General features: G+C 35.6%; 3 protein-coding genes across 7 annotated transcripts in view; 2 read left to right on the top strand and 1 right to left on the bottom strand.

The window, feature by feature from the left end:
- Positions 1-20,168, top strand: part of LOC118736839 (phosphopantothenate--cysteine ligase-like) — a 73,231-nt gene that overhangs the window by 17,668 nt on the left and 35,395 nt on the right. The gene's annotated exons all lie outside the window — the stretch shown is intronic.
- On the bottom strand, positions 1,742-13,727 carry LOC118736840 (phosphopantothenate--cysteine ligase-like; the record flags this gene model as incomplete). 3 transcript variants are annotated; one of them, XM_036466900.1, is given in 3 exon segments in its annotated part: positions 1,742-2,185; positions 6,299-6,688; positions 13,261-13,727. In XM_036466900.1, coding segments are annotated over 2 exon segments (570 nt in total), but the record flags the coding sequence as incomplete, so codon positions are not given.
- LOC118736838 overlaps positions 16,434-20,168 on the top strand; it is a 16,858-nt gene continuing 13,123 nt past the window's right edge. Inside the window, exons 1-6 of one of the 2 annotated variants that reach the window (XM_036466896.1) lie at positions 16,434-16,622; positions 16,908-17,069; positions 17,249-17,464; positions 17,540-18,486; positions 18,553-19,137; positions 19,250-19,478. In XM_036466896.1, coding sequence (XP_036322789.1) covers positions 17,290-17,464; positions 17,540-18,486; positions 18,553-19,137; positions 19,250-19,478 — 1,936 coding nt within the window. In that variant the 5' untranslated portion in view covers positions 16,434-16,622; positions 16,908-17,069; positions 17,249-17,289. Of the gene's footprint in view, positions 17,070-17,248; positions 17,465-17,539; positions 18,487-18,552; positions 19,138-19,249; positions 19,479-20,168 lie in introns of both variants that reach the window. The other variant, XM_036466895.1, reaches the window with a different exon arrangement.

The following is a 20,168-nucleotide window of genomic DNA, read 5'->3' as shown; positions in this document are numbered from 1 at the left end:
TTTTTTAAAAAAAAAGGTATCAAGCTCTTAAAAAATCACCCGTTATATATAATAGTACCCTGAAATGCCAGCTTAATAGACACTGTTGCCAACTTAGTGCTTTTCGCAATACATTTAGTGCTTTTCTTAATTCAAAACGCGAAAATTTTTGAGTTTGGTGCTTGTTGCATTTTTAGTTGTTTTTTTTTTTTTTTTGTTGGAAGCACCAAACCTGTAAATCTAAAATAAAAATTTTAGTTAAATTTAGAGCAATTGGAAGTATCGTAAGGAACTTTACAAAAATGGAAACAAAATCGTGGCACAATGACAATCATAAGCGAAAGAGCATATCGCCACTACACACGAATAAAGGCGCGCTAGTGTTTTGACGGTGAAAAAAGACGTTTAAAAAAAATCTTAAGAGAAAACACGCCTAAGGAAAACTTCGGCGAAGAAAGACGCGTAAACATAGATTTATACCTGGCCATGGACTATCCCTTCAGCATTATTCCCTAAAACCTCTTTGGGGAATTTACATACTGTTGCACCCGCAAACATAGTCGACCGCGAAAATGAGTATACGGGTCTAAGAGTAAAATGAATAACGAAACTTTTTAAAAATGAATCATCGAACAGGCAGTTTTTTTTGCACAGAAAGAGAAATCAAGTTTGGCTGTTTCAGGTGTGAAGCGGTCGTAAAGGAAAGTTCTTTAGTTGTAGAAAAAATTAAGCAAAACGAAGAAAACTTAACTAGGCGACACAGCAACGCTGGACACAGCTGAAAATTCAAAACTTGGCAACACTGAAAAAAAAAACATGTGTGTGTGTTATTGCTTCTGGTATGAAAATTTCAAAAACAGTTTTTTCTTCTAAATCAAAGCGTGTCATGTGAAACAAAAGAAAACATAAAAAATTCAAAGTGTAAAAAATAAAAATTGTTGTAACTTTCTTTCTTAGTAAATTAGTTTGCTTCTCGAAGCATTGACCCAAGGCGAATTAATATAAGGTGATAGCAGGAGTACAAAAACAAAAATTTACATGTATTTTGTCTTTGCTTTGGCGGCATAAACTGTCACAATCTGTGAGAGTGTGTGTAGAAATTCAAACAAAATTTTTCAATTTGATATCAGAAGCCGTGCGGCGAAATACATACACAAAATCAGCTGAGCTAGTAACACCACCTTATATAAATTCGCCTTGCATTGACCCATCCTTTGCAAGGCCCAGTAATCAGCGGCTGTACTGATTTGGGTGAACGTTCCAAAACAAACTGCTACTCAATAGCTTGTTTTGTATGGAGAAAGGTTTATCATGCAAATAGGTTTTAACAATTTAGAAGTTTTGTGAGAAGAAATTAAAAATATTTGACATTTTTTATACCAAATGATTTAAAAAAAAATCTAATCAGCTGCTCTACTGATGCTACCTTTCAATGTGCCTTGGGTACAACCAAACCAGCCAACTTTGTTGTTACTTCCACATGCAAAATGTTTCGTTAAGCGAGTAGAACTCAAATATAGCAAGCAGAAAAGTGGCGAACCGAAGGCGGCTGTTATTTTATTGTTAATTTTAAGATTCGAAGATCCGTATATCCGGTTAAGATCAGTTCATTTTGTTATCCGAATATTCGGGTTCCGAATATCTACATATTAGGATTTTTTAATCATATACTCAAATTTTCTAATTATCCGGCAAGTCAGAAATCTAGAAATAACTTCCTAACCCAAGTACGTATGTATACCAAATGAAATCAGAAACTTACCATCATATCTTGAGGAATATAGAAATCCGACACTGCCGCCGCTAAATACAACAATGCACGCTCTTCAAATGCCGCCAAACATTCACACGCAGCGCGCAGCAGCCACAAGTAGTCCGCAACCGTATTAAAGCTAATATATAAAATCATTTGTGATTCGCGCGCTTGCTTATATTTAGCTAATATTGGTGCGAATACATCAACTGAATCCGGTTTCACTGTTATTGCAGTACTCTGTCCATTATCGGTAATGTCGAGCATATCGAAAAATTGTTGGCCCGTAAAGTGGCGAGTGAATGGCTCCAAAGACTTGACGCGATACATAAATATCACGGCATAGTCATGGTCAAGGAAATATTCAGCAGATGCTGAGCCGCGTGTGCCGGCACTAAAATTGTCTACAAATCTAACGGTATTGTGCTCCAGAGGTACTGTGGTGCCACCTGACTGCAATTAGAAATGTAAAAGGAAAATATAAAGTTAGTGAAAATCCATCAAACTGATTTATGTATGTATATACAAAAATAAGTGAATATGTGCATATCTCGCTAGATCTAATTATGCAAAGCAAGTTTTCTGTAAATTTGGTCACACTATAAATTTATTAAAGAGTGTCTGATATGTAAATTAACAAATTAAAATTCATAACTAATTTTTTTTTAATTTCGCTAAAGGTGTTCAGCAAGTTACGTATACACAATACTCGAAAAGTAATTAATAATGAATGGCAATAAATATTTACGATGATAACGAGAGTAGGATATATGTATGTATATTAGGGTGGTCCTTAAATGCAGGAAGCAAATTTTTGCATCAGATTTCCTAAGCCTCAACCCCTACTTTGATGCTTCTATAGTCGAAGATATCACATATAAATTTCGGTCCTCATTGGAAACGGCTAAGGCGTGTCGCACAGCGGGCAAAGTACAGATTACCCTATGAAGACGTCGTAACCGACACCAAACGGGACCAAAATTTATAAGTGATATCCTCGACTTTAGTAGCATCGATTTTGGGTATGAAATGAAAAATATATTTTTAATTTTTTAAATCCGGCTTTTGATCCCTTTGCGACATGCCTTAACCGACTCCAATCGGGACCAAAGTTTATATGTGATATATGTGACCGCGGTATTACCGATTGAGGGGCTGAGACTGAAAAAATCGTTAATTTGATTTTTTTAAGGACCACCCTAATGTATATATGTACATATATATATGCAGCTGTTTCCATAATTTCGGACGTTACATTCGTACGACTTTAGAATTAAATAAATTATACGAAAACGCATACGCATTTATAAAAAGAAATGTGGCGTTGTGTAGCTTTTATACCGTCCTTTGGTTGAAAAAAAAAAACTTAGGTGCGCCTGGAACACTGGTGTCAGGAAAATCAACGAAAAGTAGGTCATAACGGACGTGATAAAAACAGAAATGGTTTCAGAGTACATGTAAAAATAAACAAACGTCTGTGAATCCTGTGAGGTTTTCCTTTCTTAAACAATTTTTAAATACAGTCAAATTACGGACCCTTACAACCAATTCATTTTTAACCAGAAGCAATTCGTTGCTGATTTAATATTCAAATAAAATGTGATAACAGAAGTGACGTATCGGACGTGACAGATTTTTACTATAACAAATATTAAGTTTAATTTTTTTTAATTGTTTCGTAACCTTTTTCGCCATCTGACATCTTACATTTTTATGGAAATACCCATATGCATGCATGAATGCTTGTACATTAGGGTGGTCCAAAAAAGTAAAGTAGGAATTGTAGTGCTCTCACCCCTAGGATTGTTCTATATCGAAAATAAGTATGCCCCTATTTTTTTATTTTGATACGCATTATTTCATACGCATTTTGCTGGTAAAAACATAAAAACATTATCCTAATATTAGATAAGTCAGCATCTCTGTTTAATTGTTTGCAAACACGTATTTTCGATAAATACAGAATAGGCACTTATGCACACAAAGGCATATACATTAAGGCGGATCACGAAAAAAAGCTGTCAGTGTCAGTTTTATTTTAAAATGTTTGTAGGCACCCGCTAAAAATCGCTAAATCGCGTTTTTTTATAATCAGCTAAAACGAATTGAGATAGATATAGACAAATGTACACATAAATGATCAGAATGAAAAAAGAAATCGATTAAGCGGTGGCTGTCTGTCCATCCGTCCGTCTGTGCACACGATAACTCGAGTAAAAATTGAGATATCTTAACGAAACGTGTACTTCTTTCGAGTGTGGAACAGACGGTATTAAAAATGGGGCAAAATCCCAGAAGACGGTAGTCTTCAGAATTACGAAAACTGCGATATTTCAGTAACTACTGAAGCTTATTCACTCAAAATTGATATTTACAATGCTTTTTAGGCTAAAAATATGATTATTGTAGGTTTGTGAGAAATGGGCGTAGCCACGCCCACTTATGATTACATGTCTATATCTTGGGAACCGCTCCACCAATTTCTCCCAAACTTGGCACAGTTTTTGCTCTTGGTTAAACATACAAAACGGCTGAAAATTTTTAAAACCAGACAATGACCACGCCCACGTTGGGATGTTATATGGGTATAACGGTAAATACGAAATTTTCGATAAATCGGTAAATACTGAAACTGATTTATTCAAAATTTACGTTTGCAATAATTAAAAAGTTACGTTTATAACAAAAGTTTAAAAAATGGGCGTGGCACCGCCCGCTTATGATCACATATATATATCTCGATAACCGTTCGATCAATTTGTACCAAGCTCGGTACAATTATTGTACGCGGCACTTAAAAGTAAGACTTGCAAATTTTTGAAATTTAATTTAAAATTACGCCCACTTTTAGTGTAAGGGTAAATTTCAGAAATGCTTGAAACTTTGATATTTCCAAATTTAAGCACGCTAATTTACTCAAAATTGATACTAACAACAATCCCTTGAAAAGAAGTAACATTATTTGGAATTGTGGAAAATGGGCGTGATACCGCCCACATATGACTATCTCATTAAGTCTCACTGAACATACTAGCGAAGATGTGTGAAATATGGGTAAACCGTCCTTCTTACGATGTAACGGTAGTCTTCGGAAAGGTGAAAAAACTATATTTAATACTTGCGCCGGGTATTTAATGTTCGGCTTCGCGCGAACTTAGACTTTTTTACTTGTTTGCTATAACTTTCTTTAGAGCTCTCGATTTTGTTCGCACATTTTCAAACAGCCCGGGTATATGAGCAGCGAGTACTCGCACACTTGTTCAATGCTCATTACTCGAAAATTTTCGAGCATGAGCTCGAGCAATTCGAGTTTTTTCGAGTAATTTGAACAATGTTTTTTTTATTATATTGACATTTTTGGTAGAAACTTTTTAAATTTTTCAATTATTGATATATAATGCAAGGATTGTTACATTGATATTTAATAATATAATTTATTTAACATGAATTAGAAAGCAGCTGCTGACAAATACAATTTACAAATTTTCTTTTGTTTATGAAATTGTTCAAAAACTCGAAAATTTTGAACAAACATTTGAGCAGTTGAGCAATGAACGAGTTTCGAGCGAGCATCGAGCTACTCGCATTGCTCGATACCCGGGTATCTAGAGCTCTAACTTTCTTATTTGATATTCGATTTTTAAAATGTTTGTATCGCTGAAAAGGCCTCGCTCAGGACTATAATATCCCATTAAAAAATGTTGGTTCAAAAAACCGTTTTAATTTATACCTTCATTCATTTGGGAAATACTATACCTAGATCAAAGCGGTTTTTAAACCCGAAATTGATTAATATATAAAGATTTTGAAAATCGGATATCAAATAAGAAAGTTATAGAAAAAAATGCGATTTAGCGGTTTTTAGCGGGTGCTTAAAAAACTTTTAGACCCAACATTTTTTTTTCAACATAAGTGTTTAAATAAAACTGACACAGGTTTTTTTTTTTTCTTTCATATATATGTCGTGATACGGCTTAATGGACATGCACGCACATGCACATTTACACTCTAACTTGCTTTTGAGGAATATCTAATCAAAATATGTATGATAGATATTTCCACTTCCGGTATTTATTTTATGTTTTCGCATTTATTTACTAAGTAAATAAGAAAAACTTATGTAATTTCGACGCTATGAAAATTGATAAAAATTATTTTTTTTAGCGTTAACGCGCATTACTAGCGTTAACTTCGAATTTACTTAAGTTTTTCTGATTTAATTAGGCTATTATTTTTTTATTTTTATTAACGCTCGGATCTAACATTAAATTGGATTATAAAGATACAAAAATAAATAAATTTCTGAGCTAGATTTTTAAATAGAATATTCTATAATAGACATCCGGAAATCCGACCGGATTTTAGCTAGTATCCGGCCGGATTCCGGATATCTACCCGATACCTACTCAGCACATCCCTATTTCTAATCATTGAAAAATCACATTTAAAAAAGTACATTTTTTCCTCTAAAATAATTTGATGTAGAAATAACATCGTTTGATTAGACACTCCTTATTTGACCGATATACATACATATGTACATATATGTAAATGTATACTACTTACCGTGACAAGGACGATACGGTTTTTCAGTTTATTGTGTCGTTCACAAAACTCTTTCAATAACGAGCGATTATCTTCAAAATCCGTTGGCGGCAAATGAGTATTATAAAAGTCCTCCCAATGCGTCATGTTGATAAGGTGTATTTGAACGAATATGAACGTTGCGACAAGTTGCTAATTTAATTGATGGAGAATTTTCTTATGTTTTTGAATTGGTTGATTTTGATTTAGATTTTGATTGGATGTTCATTGAATTAAATAAAGTGTAAGCGCATTAGCATTCAAAACTCTCTGTCGGAAATTAAACTTTGAACGATATTATTCTTATGCGAGTTGCTGTGAGTATTTTCGCTTTTGACTATGCGAGCGGAAATAAAGGAACTTTTTACTTAGCTGTAGGGAAAGAAATGAGAAAAATGTATTACAAAGGTGCCAATAATGTACTTGGGGAAGGGAATAGTGCGACAAGTTTATACATACATACATACATACACATGTGCAAAGTACAGTAGCTGGCTCATAATTTATATATATTCGATGCAAGAATTTTATTACACCGTACGACAGTAAATTTTACACACAAAAAATCAATATATTCGCGAAACTATGGGTAAATTGTAGTAAAGCTGCGTACTTTGTTTTTCTCTCTGACGTCAGGATTTTTTTTATTTAAAAAATAGATATGCTTATTTCAAAAAATTATTTAAAAAATTCGGTGCAATGTAGGTAAACAATAAGCATATCATATCAAAGAAAAAATTCTGTTGAATTATAAAAGAATAAATTTTTTGGTGCATAAGGACGAATGGGTATGGAAAATTTCCTTTACAAATTTTGTGCTTAAATATCCTAGAAAATTTTCAATATATTTTTTCGACACTATTAAGCTGGCATTTCAGGGTACTATTTAAATATATATAAGGAAATTTTGAAAGTTAGGGGGGCTCGAGCACCCCCTGCCCCTACCTGGCTACGCTTATTAGATATACTTACGTTTAGGGGTCGATAATTAATTTATCTTTCAGTTCATGTACCTAATTTATACGACATGGATATAGTGCAGCGAATTAAAATACAGCGGCTCCGCTGGCTTGGACCCCAACGCTCTTACTCCGAAAGTATTCAACTCGAACCCCGCTGGTGGTAGCAGACGAAAAGGAAGGCCCCCATTGAGATGGAAAGACCAGGTGGAGAAGGACTTGGCTTCACTTGGCATTTTCAATTGGCGCCAGTTGGGACAGAAAAGAAACGACTGGCGTGCTTTGTTGAATTCGGCCAAAATCGCTTAGGCGGTTACAGCGCCAAATAAGAAGAAGAAGAGAGTTATAATCCCTAAGCGCGGCCGAAGGCCGCCTACGCAGAAAGCTGTTCAACCCCTTTTCTTTCGCAACACCAGAAAAGAGAATTCTACCTAGAGAGGGTTATACTCCCTAAGTGCGGCCGAAGGCCGCCTACGCAGACAGGTATTCTCTGCAAAGGGTGTTCAGCCCCTATTCTTTCGCAACATAGAAAGGAGAATTCTACTTTGTGAGAGTTATAATCCCTTTAAGTCCGGCCGAAGGCCGCCTACTTTTTTTTAATGCTCTGTATAGTACGGACAAAGAACGTAAATCTATAAGAAGAGACAACAGGTTATAATTGTAACGAGTGGGAACATCAGGAGCGTGCTTTCTCTTTTGGCCAAATACGTTTTGTGATTGGATGAAAAGAGAAGGCGCGTTCCTGATGTTCGCACTCGCTACAATTATAACGTGTTGTCTCCGCTTATAGATTTACTTTCTTTGGTACGGACTGAAGACATGATGTTGTATATCAAATGAAAGCTTGTTTTATATCCTATTGGATTATGAAATGTTTGAATATGTTTAATAAGGCGATTTTTAAATAATCATTGATTGAAAATTTTGAAATCCGTGCGTTTGTTTTCAAGATATTTGGATTAAAAAAATTATGAGTTTAACCTTTGACCCTTGGTAACATTTTGTTTTTGTTTCCTATAAAAAAAAATATACCATTATACTTGATTCAAAAACCTCTATCGACGTCCTTGTTCAAAATTTGTCGCCCCGGTTATCGTAACCGTGCCGACCATTTTTGTAAAGGCTCCCTAGGGACCTATAAGGGGTCTAAGCATTTGGGAGTTACATTTTTGAAAACAGCAGTTCATGCCCTCCCTAAAATGGGGGTGGAAGGGAAAGTTTTCCAATAATGGACCAGGCATTGAAAAAAAAATCTGAAATTCCCCTTCCCCGGAGGCTTTAGCTTTTAAGCAATTCGTTGTTAAAGTTGCCAAAAAAAAGGAAATTAACCTCACATTTTCTTTTGTACATCGAGTGAACTCAAATAGCGGTGCTGCCATACATCACAAAAAAAATTGCAAAAATAGGTACTGAGAAGGGAATCGATAGTTGCATTCCAGGTGCTTCACGATTTGCAGGTTTTTACAGGAAGTCGCTCCAGGTGACTACCTTGCATAAGATTTATTAAAGGAGAAAAGCGCTGTTCCTGCAAATCCTGTAAAACCTGGGCATGAATCACGTAACTTTGAAACGATAGTCGTTCAAACGATACTGACAAAACGATGTTGCCAAAACACTGATTTATGCATTTGTGTTGCTGTTACGTGTTAATGTTACTGTTACGTGAAGCAAAACTGGAATCCAGTTGACGATATCGCACAAATGATCAAACAATTTTTGATTTTTATGAAGCAAGACTATCTCGACACGATATCGTTCAGGCGATTTTTTATCAAGTATTTTGGCTAAAAAGAACTATTAATATTTTCGACGATCCGGTATCTTATTCATGGCGGCCATCGCTCATTTGCATTCATTTGTTTATGAAGAAAAGATGGTCTATTAATAAAAAGGAAAGTGTTCATTAACAAACAATTGTGAAGCAGTGCGAAAATTTTAACAACGAATAACTTAAAATTTATTAGCATTTGTACACAAAATGTTGATGATATCGGTCAATGGGCACCTCCTCAACACCCCCCATTAAAAAATTCGCAATACTTTGGGTGATATAGGAAATCTCAGTCAAAAACAAGTAAGAAAGTCTAAGTTCGGGAGGAGCCGAACATTAAATACCCGGCGCAAGTATTAAATATATGTTTTTTCACCCTTCCGAAACCTTCCGCTAGATGGTAAGCCGAGGTGTATCAATTTTGAGTAAATTAGCGTCCTTCAATTTCGAAATATTGAAGTTTCAAGCCTTTCTTAAATTTACCGTTATATGAGAATCGGCCGTTATTTTAGTCCGATTTCAATAATTTTCAACGTTTTGCTTACACGTGGCAAGTACAAGAACCATACCGAGTTTGGTACAAATTGGTAGAACGGTTACCGATATACTTATATGTGATCATAAGTGGGCGGTGTCACGCCCATTTTCCAAAATTTTACCATAAACGTATTTCTTGGTAAAGAATTGTTGCAAGCATCAATTTTGAATAAATTAGCTTCAATATTTAATGATTTATCGAAGATTTTGTATTTCTCTTGCCGTTTTATGGGATGTGGGCGTGGTTATTGTCCGATTTTAAAAAGTTTCGGCGGTTTTTTATGCTGTACCAAGGCCAACAACTGTGCCAAGTTTGGAAGAAATTGGTGCAGTGGTTACCAAGATATACACATGTAACCATAAGTGGGCGTGGCTACGCCCATTTTCCAAAAATGTATAATATTCTTATTTGTCGTCTAAAACTTATTATAAATATCAATTTTGAGTGAATAATCTTCAGAAGTTACTAAAATATCGCAGTTTTCGTATTTCTGAAAATTACCGTTATATGGGAAGTGGGCGTGGTTAAAGTCCGATTTCGCCCATTTTCAATACCAACCTACCTTGGATTAAGGGAAACCTACATAGCAAATTTCGTTGAGATATCTCAATTTTTGCTCGAGTTATCGTGTACACGGACAGACGGACAGACGGACGGACAGACAAACATGGCTTAATCGATTTCTTTTTTCATCCTGATCATTTATGTATACATTTGTCTATATCTATCTCGATTCGTTTTGGCTGTTACAAACAACCGTTATGTGAACAAAATTAATATACCCTTGTGCACAAGTGCGCTCGGGTATAAAAATTATAGGTGCGTTCGTTTAAAATCTCCAGTAAAAACCAACCAACTGCCAAATTCCCGCGAAATGTCATTCGTTCGCTCACAAGAAAAAAATATCCCAAATAGTACGCGAAGAGAAAATTTGCAGAAACTTGCAAGTTAGACGAACAGCTGATATAATTTTTGTTTACATACAAAAGCGTAAAATTTAAAACGTACGAAAAGTCATCGCAAAGTGTTATACTGACACAGTTTATTGATCAAACAAATAACTACTTATTTCTTACAAGTTTAATTAGTCGCATTTTGTAATTTTTAACTTCCAAACCATCAAATTCAATTTTGTGATTTGCGTAAATGCCAACCAGCTGTTTTTGATCAGCTGTTTTCCTGTTGGCAAAAATTTTTCCAGCAGAAACCAGCAGCTTCCTCTCAAAATGAAATGTCACTTTGCTCTCTCAATTTCCCCTACTTTGCAAGTTTTTTGCGTACGCGAACGCAAAAACTTGTAAGTTTTGGTTAAACATGAATAATTAACAGCTACGCGAACGCAACTTATGTTAACCCATGTTAAGAGTTATAGTCTGATTATGGCAACTTAACGTAAACTTATCGTAACTTAATGCCACGTCGAAAGTTTCATTTTGATTCTTACTTGCTGCCTTCACAGGAAAAAGTTTTTATCCTGATAATGTTACTAAGGAAATTTTGCCAAGGAAGACTGCATATTGCTCTTGGCATGCAATAATTAGCAGAGCTTTTATCTTGATAAATATTGCCAGCAATTTGGTACTTTGACAGCTACATTTTCATTTGCGCGATAGCTTCGTGGAGACAACATTATTGATATTACAATATATGTGAAATCAAAAATTGAGCTGTTTTCTATACAAATATTTGTTATTATTTGCTTGGGTGTGAAATAGCATATTTTTTTAATTTTTTAAGTGATTAAATCCGGCAAAAATAGCCATCTTACAAATGCTTTTATCAAGATAAAAAACGCCCACGCACAAATATTGCCTCTGATAAAATTTTTATCAGGCAATAAAAACTAGTTGGTAGGCAAAAACTTTTGCCTGTGGAGACGGGCCGTTATAGGCCCTTTAGAATGGGTACTTGTACGTCAATAACGGAAAAGTAAGTGAAGGAAGTGGCGTACGTAACGCAGAGATACGCCACAATGAAGGTGTTGCGCCTGTAAACAAAAATCAGCTGTTCCTTATGGCCGCGTACTTGGGGTTTATACAAGTCAATTTTGCAGATACAATAACAAAACATTCACACTTTTTTTTCTAATATATTTACCCAAACAACGAGACAATTAGTACATATTCTCAATTTTCTTGTCTTGTGTAAACGCAAGGTTATACAACTGTCAGCAGTGACGGACTTATGTGCGTCAAAAGTTGAGTGTTGGCCAACATTCGTTGGGTCCGTCGACTCAAGGGTTGCCAATCTAAAGATCTCTTTGCAAACACATCCCTACAAGAATTGTGTGATAGAAACGTAACACATTCTCATTTATCTTACTACCACATTTGCAAATTTTGCGTTGTTTAAAAAGAGACCACTAAATAAGGCCATAAGTTGGAGGAAGACGGAAGATCACATGTACACAAATGTTTACATCACGTTTAGCATATTGGTCTTAAAAAAGTTGATAGAAGTGCTTGATTGAGATCTCCATCACCAGTGATTATCACATGATCGATCAAATGACTATCACTGTTATTGTAGGGATACAGTCTACTCAACTGTCAGTTTCATACTTGAGCGGGACGTACGCAAAGTACTTATTCTGACGGGGCCATTAGTTCTACATTCCGTTAAGTTGCGATCCCGTACGAGTCCAAGAATGATAGAATACAAGATTGCGCCGATCAGAGAGGATTTTTGAGAATGACTTTTGTGTGACGTCACACTGGTGCAATTGCGAGAGAGAAATGCCAAAACGTGAGCAAGAATGGAAGAAGAAAGAATGTTGCAAGGAAAACGTAAACAAGTTGCACAAGTGTGACGTCATGCAAACAACGATTCTGTCAAATTCGTTAAGAGAGGAATAGCGGTCCGAGATCGGCGCAACCTTTGTATTCTCTCAATCGTGGTACGAGTCCGGACTAGTCATAAATAGTTAGAATCAGTCAGATTTTACAGGAAAACGATCCCGTACTCGGTTCTCCGACTATTGAGAGGACTAAAAAGAGAGTAACTACGGTTCTCTCTCTGTCAGAAGTTACCAGTTTTAGTCCAAGAATTTTTTGCTGGTAAATTCTGGTAAATGTGTCAAACGATCAGCTGTAGTGTGTTTGGCAACCAAATTGTAAACAAAAGAAAAGTGCACTCTGCTAATTCATGTTGAAAAGTATTTAATTACGTGTTCTAATGAATTTGAAAGTATTTTTGGTTATTTACATGTGTGAGCTGAGTATGTTTACATACAAAATAAGCAAAAATTTACAACCAAAATTTTGAGGTTATGTTGAAGTTGACAGAAGTTACCATTTTTTACTAGAAAGCGATCCCGTACTTTTCAATATTACTCTCTCGCTCTAAGCGAATTTTTATTTTTTTGACAGTTTTCTAGTCCGAGTCCGAGGAATACGGGATTTCACCTTTAATAAACATCATATTAATCAGGCTTTTGTTTTGCCCATAATGGCATATAAATATTCTTAACGGTGTTTGCAGAAATTTAAAAAACTATCGTATCTAATATCGCGATGTAAAAAAAAGACGTCTCAGCACTGATAGTTCTGGGAAAGCATTGAAAATACTATAATGTCGGATATACTAACAATTATTTAATAAAACAGATTTGCTTAATATTACGTGCATACATGTATTCATATGTATAAATATGTACATATGGATGTGTCATATGTACATACACTCGCTGGTTTGTTCAATTGTGCTAGCAAGGTAAGTACTAACCAGATGATAGGCGCGAGCAGGAACAGATTTATAATAAAAATGAATAAAAGCTGCTAAAAATTACTTCAAAATAAATAATTCATCAATTAAAACGCGACTACATAACACTGAACTATTAGTTTTCGACAATTCCAGTGGTGTCTTAAATTATTAGTCGCGTATCACCAGCTCTCTCCCCGTACCGAACGCGCACGTACACAAAGGCGAGAAATCTATTTCACTTTCGTTGTTAAACTGTGAAGAATTCCGATACATTTATCTTGTAAACTGATTTACGTTCGACCTGTGATGTGTTCAATAAAACTCTGATTGCACTCCATGTCTAATGTCCAACAAGAATTTGACGGAAATCACACAAGCGCAGTGCAATTCTTTCTACCCCAAGGCGAATTTATACAAGGTGGTGTTATCGGAACCGCTGATTTCACGGCAAATTTGTATTATACAAGGTGGTCTTGTAAAATCAGCTGATTTCGTCGCCTTACATGTAATTTGTTTTTGCTTTTACTGATTTGACAGCACGCCCATCAAAAGCAAAAACAAAACACATGTAAACTTTGGAGCGAATTGAGATTTGACATAACATCCGCAATACAAATACAAAATACGTGCGGTTGTCGTTGTAATCTAAATTCGACAGTAACGCCACCTTGCATAAATTTGCCTTTGATAAAAGGTACAAATCTAGGTAAAATCACCTGATTTCTTCGCCTTACATACATTTTGTTTTTGCTTTTACTGATTTGACAGCACACCCATCAAAAGCAAAAACAAAATGTAAACTTTGGAGCGAATTGAGATTTTGACATAACACCCTCCATGCAAAATACATGTGGTTGTCCAAGGCGTATTTAACAAGGTGGTGTTGGCCGTATATAAGTAAAAAATTACACTAACAAATTATACGCTGATGTCCATACTGTCATTGGTATGAGTTACAACAAACACATCATTTTGACGTAATGGCCTCCACGGCGAAAAACTCAGCTGTCGCCCCAACACCACCTTGTTTAATACACCTTGTGGTTGTCGTTGTTATAATCTAAATTCGCCAGTAACACCACTTTGTATAAATACGCCTTGCCTTTTATCAAAATCAAGGCGACTGTAATATGAATTCGCCTTGTTTACAACAAACACATCATTTTGACTTTAGGAAGTACTGCGGCGAAAATCTAAATTCGCCAGTAACATCACGTTGTGTAAACGCGCCGTAAGTGACAGGGTGCTGCCCAAGACGAATTTATGCAAGCTGGTGTTCAGTGTTGATATTTTAAGTACAATTTACTTTTTTCAGTAAAATTATTTCGCACCAAAAGTACTTGTTGTACCAAAAATTTTTGAAAAAATTTAAGAAGACGTTTTTGGGTAGGAAATGACGTTTTTCAGACCAAGAAGGACGTTTTCTCATGCCGAAGAGCTGGCAACACTGGATCCGATAACATCATCTTCAAGGCGAATTTATACAATTTTATAAATTCGTCTTGACCATCTTGTATAGATTCGCCCAAGGCGAATTAATATAAGGTGGTGTTACTAGCTCAGCTGATTTTGTGTATGTGTTTCGCCGCACGGCTTCTGATATCAAATTGAAAAATTTTGTTTGAATTTCTATACACACTCTTACAGATTTTGACAGTTTATGCCGCCAAAGCAAAAACAAAATACATGTAGATTTTTGTTTTTGTACTCCTGCTATCACCTTATATTAATTCGCCTTGTACAAAACTTGTACTAGCGAATTTAGATTTTCGCCGCGGTCCTTCTGAATGTCAAAATGATGTGTTTGGTGTAGTATGAATTCGCCTAGTTTACAACAAACACATCATTTTGACCGAAACGAATTTTACAAGGGGATTTTCAAGGCGAGATTCAGTAAGCAGTCTCTAGTCACTTATAATGACTTTTCGTGGTGAACATAGATTTTGAGACTATTCGGTATTCAGTAAGCTGTCTCTAATCTCAAAATAAAGTCACAAATTTGTAAGCTGGCTCTGAGCTGGTCAAAAAAAGAAAGAAAGATTCTTTGATTTTTTTTTTATCTAAAGATTATGTACAAAAATAAAACTAACACAAAAAAAAAAACAAATAAAAATAAATAAAATAAGTCTGTGCGCCCGAGGAGGATTCGAACCCGGATCTCTCGAGCGGCAGTCTAATGATTTGATTACTCGGCCATTGCGACTCTTAGAGCAGGAGTTCTTAAAATTTTAAGATGATGGAACATTTACTAAAGACATTTAATTTTATGGAATCTCACAACAAATTATTAAAAATCAAAGGCATTGTAATTTAAATATGAATAAGAACTTTTACCGACCGCCGTGCTTATTCATACCAACCCTAATTTCGCGGAAGCCCGGTGACTTTTATACGGAACCCTCTGTCTTAAAGCTTTCAGCTACACAATTCAGCTTCACTACACATTTTTAATGAACTTTTTTAAAATAAAGAAAAATTAAAGGAACGCAAAACTAGCTGTAGTCAGCTAATCAATGTATTTGACTATTTAAAATATTTGGCGCGAATTTTTGTTTATCCATTTTGACAGCTGCAAGTTTCTGTAAGTAAAAAATTTACTAGCAGAAATTAGCAGGAGAGCCAAAAAATTGAGAGCGTAAGAACGAGAGAGAGCAATTAGTTTCTGCTAGTGTTTTGGGTTAAGAAACGCTTTCCAGCAGTAATTAGTGATAATTAACTGTTAAGAAACAAACCTTATATTTATTTTATAACTTGCAAGTAATGCATGGTTTCTTTATACTTTGTCAGCTTTCATTTTTATGCTAACTTTTTATTTCCGCCAAGCAGTTTTATGTGTATAACCTGTCAAAATTTGACCTAGCCCCATGAGCTAGGTAAACTTCTGAAGTTCGTATTCACCACGAGAAATGTCAAAATTTACCCTTTTCTGAATACCCAAATCAACTAATGTCACACAAATAGTCACTTATTTCTAGTCACAAGTTTAATGATTTCAGATAAGACTGAATTATTGAATACCAGCGCTACAGTTGGATGCACACTTATTCGTTCAAAGATTGTTCCATATCTGTCATGTTGTGCAACATACCTTATTAAAACGGATTTCGAAATCCGGCAACTCATAAGAATTATTTCAGGTGTAGTATGACATTTTCCCTGCATATTTTGGAAAATTTTACGAGGTTGAAGACGAGCAAAAATTTGCCAACAATGTTTAAAGAAATAGTGACAAAAGCCTTTTAAGCTTTTATTTGCATACAAAAAGGTGTATTATAGTTGTATACAAAAATTTTATCAGCTGCTGCATGCATGCTGGAGTTGGCTTATCAAGAGGTGCGACGATTGCCTCTAGTATTGAATGATAGGTACACAAAAAACTTTCCAGCTGGTGTCATTCGAGAAAATTAAAATAAAATATCTATTTGTATGGTATCGAAAAATAAACAAGTGTAATCCGATTACAATTTGTACTGTCGCATAAATCGTAATTATGTTATACTTATGAAAAATGAAGCAAGTTTTACTTTCGCTTTGAAGTTGGTGTTCGCTAAACCTCTTTCGTGCTGTATAGGATTAACAAAATGCCAAAATAATAATATTTCTGAATTACGTATATAGCATCTTTGCACCCTTTAATGGAGCCACTGTAAAATTAAGTAAATATACTTAGGGTGATACTACATCGAGCTTACTTGCGGGTAAAAGCACAGCCTGGCTCAGTTGATTGCACTGTAACTAATCATCTGCACCCCTTCCCTAACGTGGCCAAAACTCGATAAGGTGAGTGTACAACGGTTGTGATTTGATGACGCATTCAACGCTCATAAAAAAGCAAGGCGCAGCAGCTTCAGTGTATTAGAGAGCTCGCGTTTTTTTAAGAGCAGAACTACTGTTTATCATTATCATGCTATGTTTCTAATTTTTAATATATGTTAATATATAAATGTTTATCATTATAGATAAAAAAATATATATATAAAAACCAAAGAAAGCACTTGAAATGGCAGGCGTGCCTCCTATAGCACCGCTTCTGTGCAGCACTCCGCCACCAATTGATTTTGGTGAAGAGGACGACGATTCCGGTTTGCCGCCCACTTTAACACTTGAAGACGATGATGAATACGGTGATTTCGCGTTCGCCGCAGACATAAATGAGAATGCAACAAATACTGATAGTAAGGAAATATTTGATAAAAACATTTTGATCACTAATTTTTAACACATTTAATATTTTTTATTTATTTCTAAAGTCCCCTCATTGCCACGCACGCCGCTGCAGTTCGAACTAAGCTCATCCACGACGAGTGGCTTTACCGATGTACCACCAAGTTTAGAAGAGTGTGGTAATGCACCGATAACTCCACCTCCGCTGCAAACTGAACATGACGTTTGTTCAGCCCGCGAGGAAGTTAAGCTAGAACTAATCGAGGCAATTAACTACAATGTTGTAAGCAGAGAAACCAATCAAGAGCGTATTAGTGACGGTATAACTAATGTGGATGAGACTAGCAATACAAATGATTCAGTAACAAGCCACCCGCAACCAGAGAAAGACAATAATTGGGTTATTCACAACTTGAGTGACACCAAAATCACAAATGAAACTTGCGCGGAATCGGAAAGTCTGCCCAAGTTTGCACACACTACAGATGCTATTACAACTAAAGAAAAAAGTGGAACTGAAAATGTATCGATATTGTCTAATGGGCAGGACATTAAAGCACAACCAAATGCTATAACGATATTTTCCGAAATTCCTCCTCCTTTGACTCAACTTGTGCTGTTAGAAGATATAGCAGACGACAGTAGCGATGAGGAGTGCCATGGATCTCCAAAAAAATCCACCATATCAACAACGTCGCCCTTTACAAGCAGTGCTGACATAAATTCGGCGGATTTCTTTGCAATCCATGTCGTTGGCGCGCCGTCTTCACCAAAAGAAGACAAACCACTAACAAAAGTGGAGGATATAAATATGAATAGCTTGTCAAACCACGATAATAACATCTCCCATGAATTTGAAAATATTACTAAGACTACGCCCTATGGCGGCGAGGAACTTAATGACGATTTCGGTGATTTCGCAGATTTCGAATCGGCAACTGAGATTACAAACCCAACAGCCTGCCCAATGAAGACAGCCGATTCGAATGTGATAACCAAGAGTGACTGCAATGATGTCAAACCCGTAGGCGAGGTAAGAGGAGTAATGTTGATTTTTGAAAGCTTCAAAAATACATTGAATATTTTTAACTGTTTGCAGCTCCCTGTAGAAAGTACTACCCAAAATAATGATGATGAGAACGAGTTTGATGATTTCCAAGACTTTTGTTCGGCACCAACATCAGTTTCTAATACTAAACCAATTATATCATCGCAAAATTCAGAAGGTGTAGCAGCAACATGTAATGACGGGATTAAAAAGGGTATAGCACTAAATGAAAATAGTCTTGCAACGTTGAATATTGATTCGGAATCTCAAGCAAAAGAAGTTGAGAATAGCGACGATGACGACTTCGGCGATTTCGAAGAAGCTTCACTTGCCATACCCACTTCTGAATTCACTGCAAATACTGCTATTATGAATACACATACGCCACCTGCGACTAGTGGAAATATAAGTGGCCGTATAGGTTCGGTGTTAAAACTGATGTTTCCACCTGCAGATGAAAGTGTTGACAGCGACAAAGAAAGGACAGCGCCAGACGCTCTTTCCAGTTTGCAATTAGCAAACGGCACACTTCCTTTTGAGTCGATAGAAGCTGCCAAAGCCTTGGAATTTCAGTGGCCGCAGTCGGAAATACGGCATGCGCTTGTACGCTCAATAGGCATTGATTCGAGAAACATTGTAAGAATGAATAATGCAGTCATATATTATTTATGTTTATTTAATAACTACAAACTATGCTAAATAAATAAATAAATAAATAAAATTAATAATTACAAAATAATTTCTGTAGCTCTTTGGCGAGAATTGGAATCCATCAATGCCCCGTTTTGCTGCCAATCTCAGTTTTAATCCGCTAAAGCCATTGAAACCACAAACAGTCAACCCGTCAACAACAACAGCAGGCATCGACTCGGAACATTACAGCAATGGCAGTGACGTTAGCAACTATTCTATGAAAACGGATGTACCTGATGTTGAGTTTGATTGGCAAAGCGCCGGTCTAGTGAACCCACTTGACGGTAAGTTTCTTCATGTAAACTGACTACTTAACTGGTGTAATTTAAAATGAATACTTACACTTAAAATTTTAACGCTATACCAAGCAAAAATCTACAGAAACGCTTCCTCTGCAAGCTATTTAAACATATTGAGCTTTATACATCTTGTGTTCTTTTTTTTATTATTTCGAAGCTGAATTTTGTTTTCAGTCGCTTATTTTCTGCATCATTTATTGTCTATGCACATTTCTCCCCGAAATCTGTAATTAAGTTTTTTTTTTTGTTTACTTGCGAAGGCTTTTAATTGCTTTATATATCTATTTATATTTACAAACTGCATGGAAAACGCTTCATATTTAACTACGGCACTGTGCTATAAAGAAAAAAATAAAGTTCGCGTGTAAAATGTGTGTAAGTTTAAAATGTTTACAGAATTTCAATGGCTTTTCTGCTGATAGAAACAGTAATGCTTGTTTTAGTTTTTAATTAACATTTAAATCTACATGGTCCTCATAACTAACTTTTTGTAAAGTGGTTTATAAATCTTGCGTTTTAAAATTTACACTTCGAAGTTAATTCACAAAGCCCTAACCAACAAAGAGGTAGAGCTTTTTTACAAAGTGGCGTGTAGTTCCGTTGTTTTTGGTACTAGAACTTAAAAATTTTTATTGAAGGTTTATTTTAATATATTCTACCAAAATCTTTAAAAAA

The sequence above is a fragment of the Rhagoletis pomonella genome, unplaced genomic scaffold (genome assembly GCF_013731165.1).
Source record: "Rhagoletis pomonella isolate Grant_MI unplaced genomic scaffold, Rhpom_1.0 Rhpom_scaffold_00004, whole genome shotgun sequence".
Taxonomy (NCBI): domain Eukaryota; kingdom Metazoa; phylum Arthropoda; class Insecta; order Diptera; family Tephritidae; genus Rhagoletis; species Rhagoletis pomonella.
The sequence above is the reverse complement of the archived record's forward strand: the minus strand, read 5'-3'. Positions and strand labels throughout refer to the sequence as shown.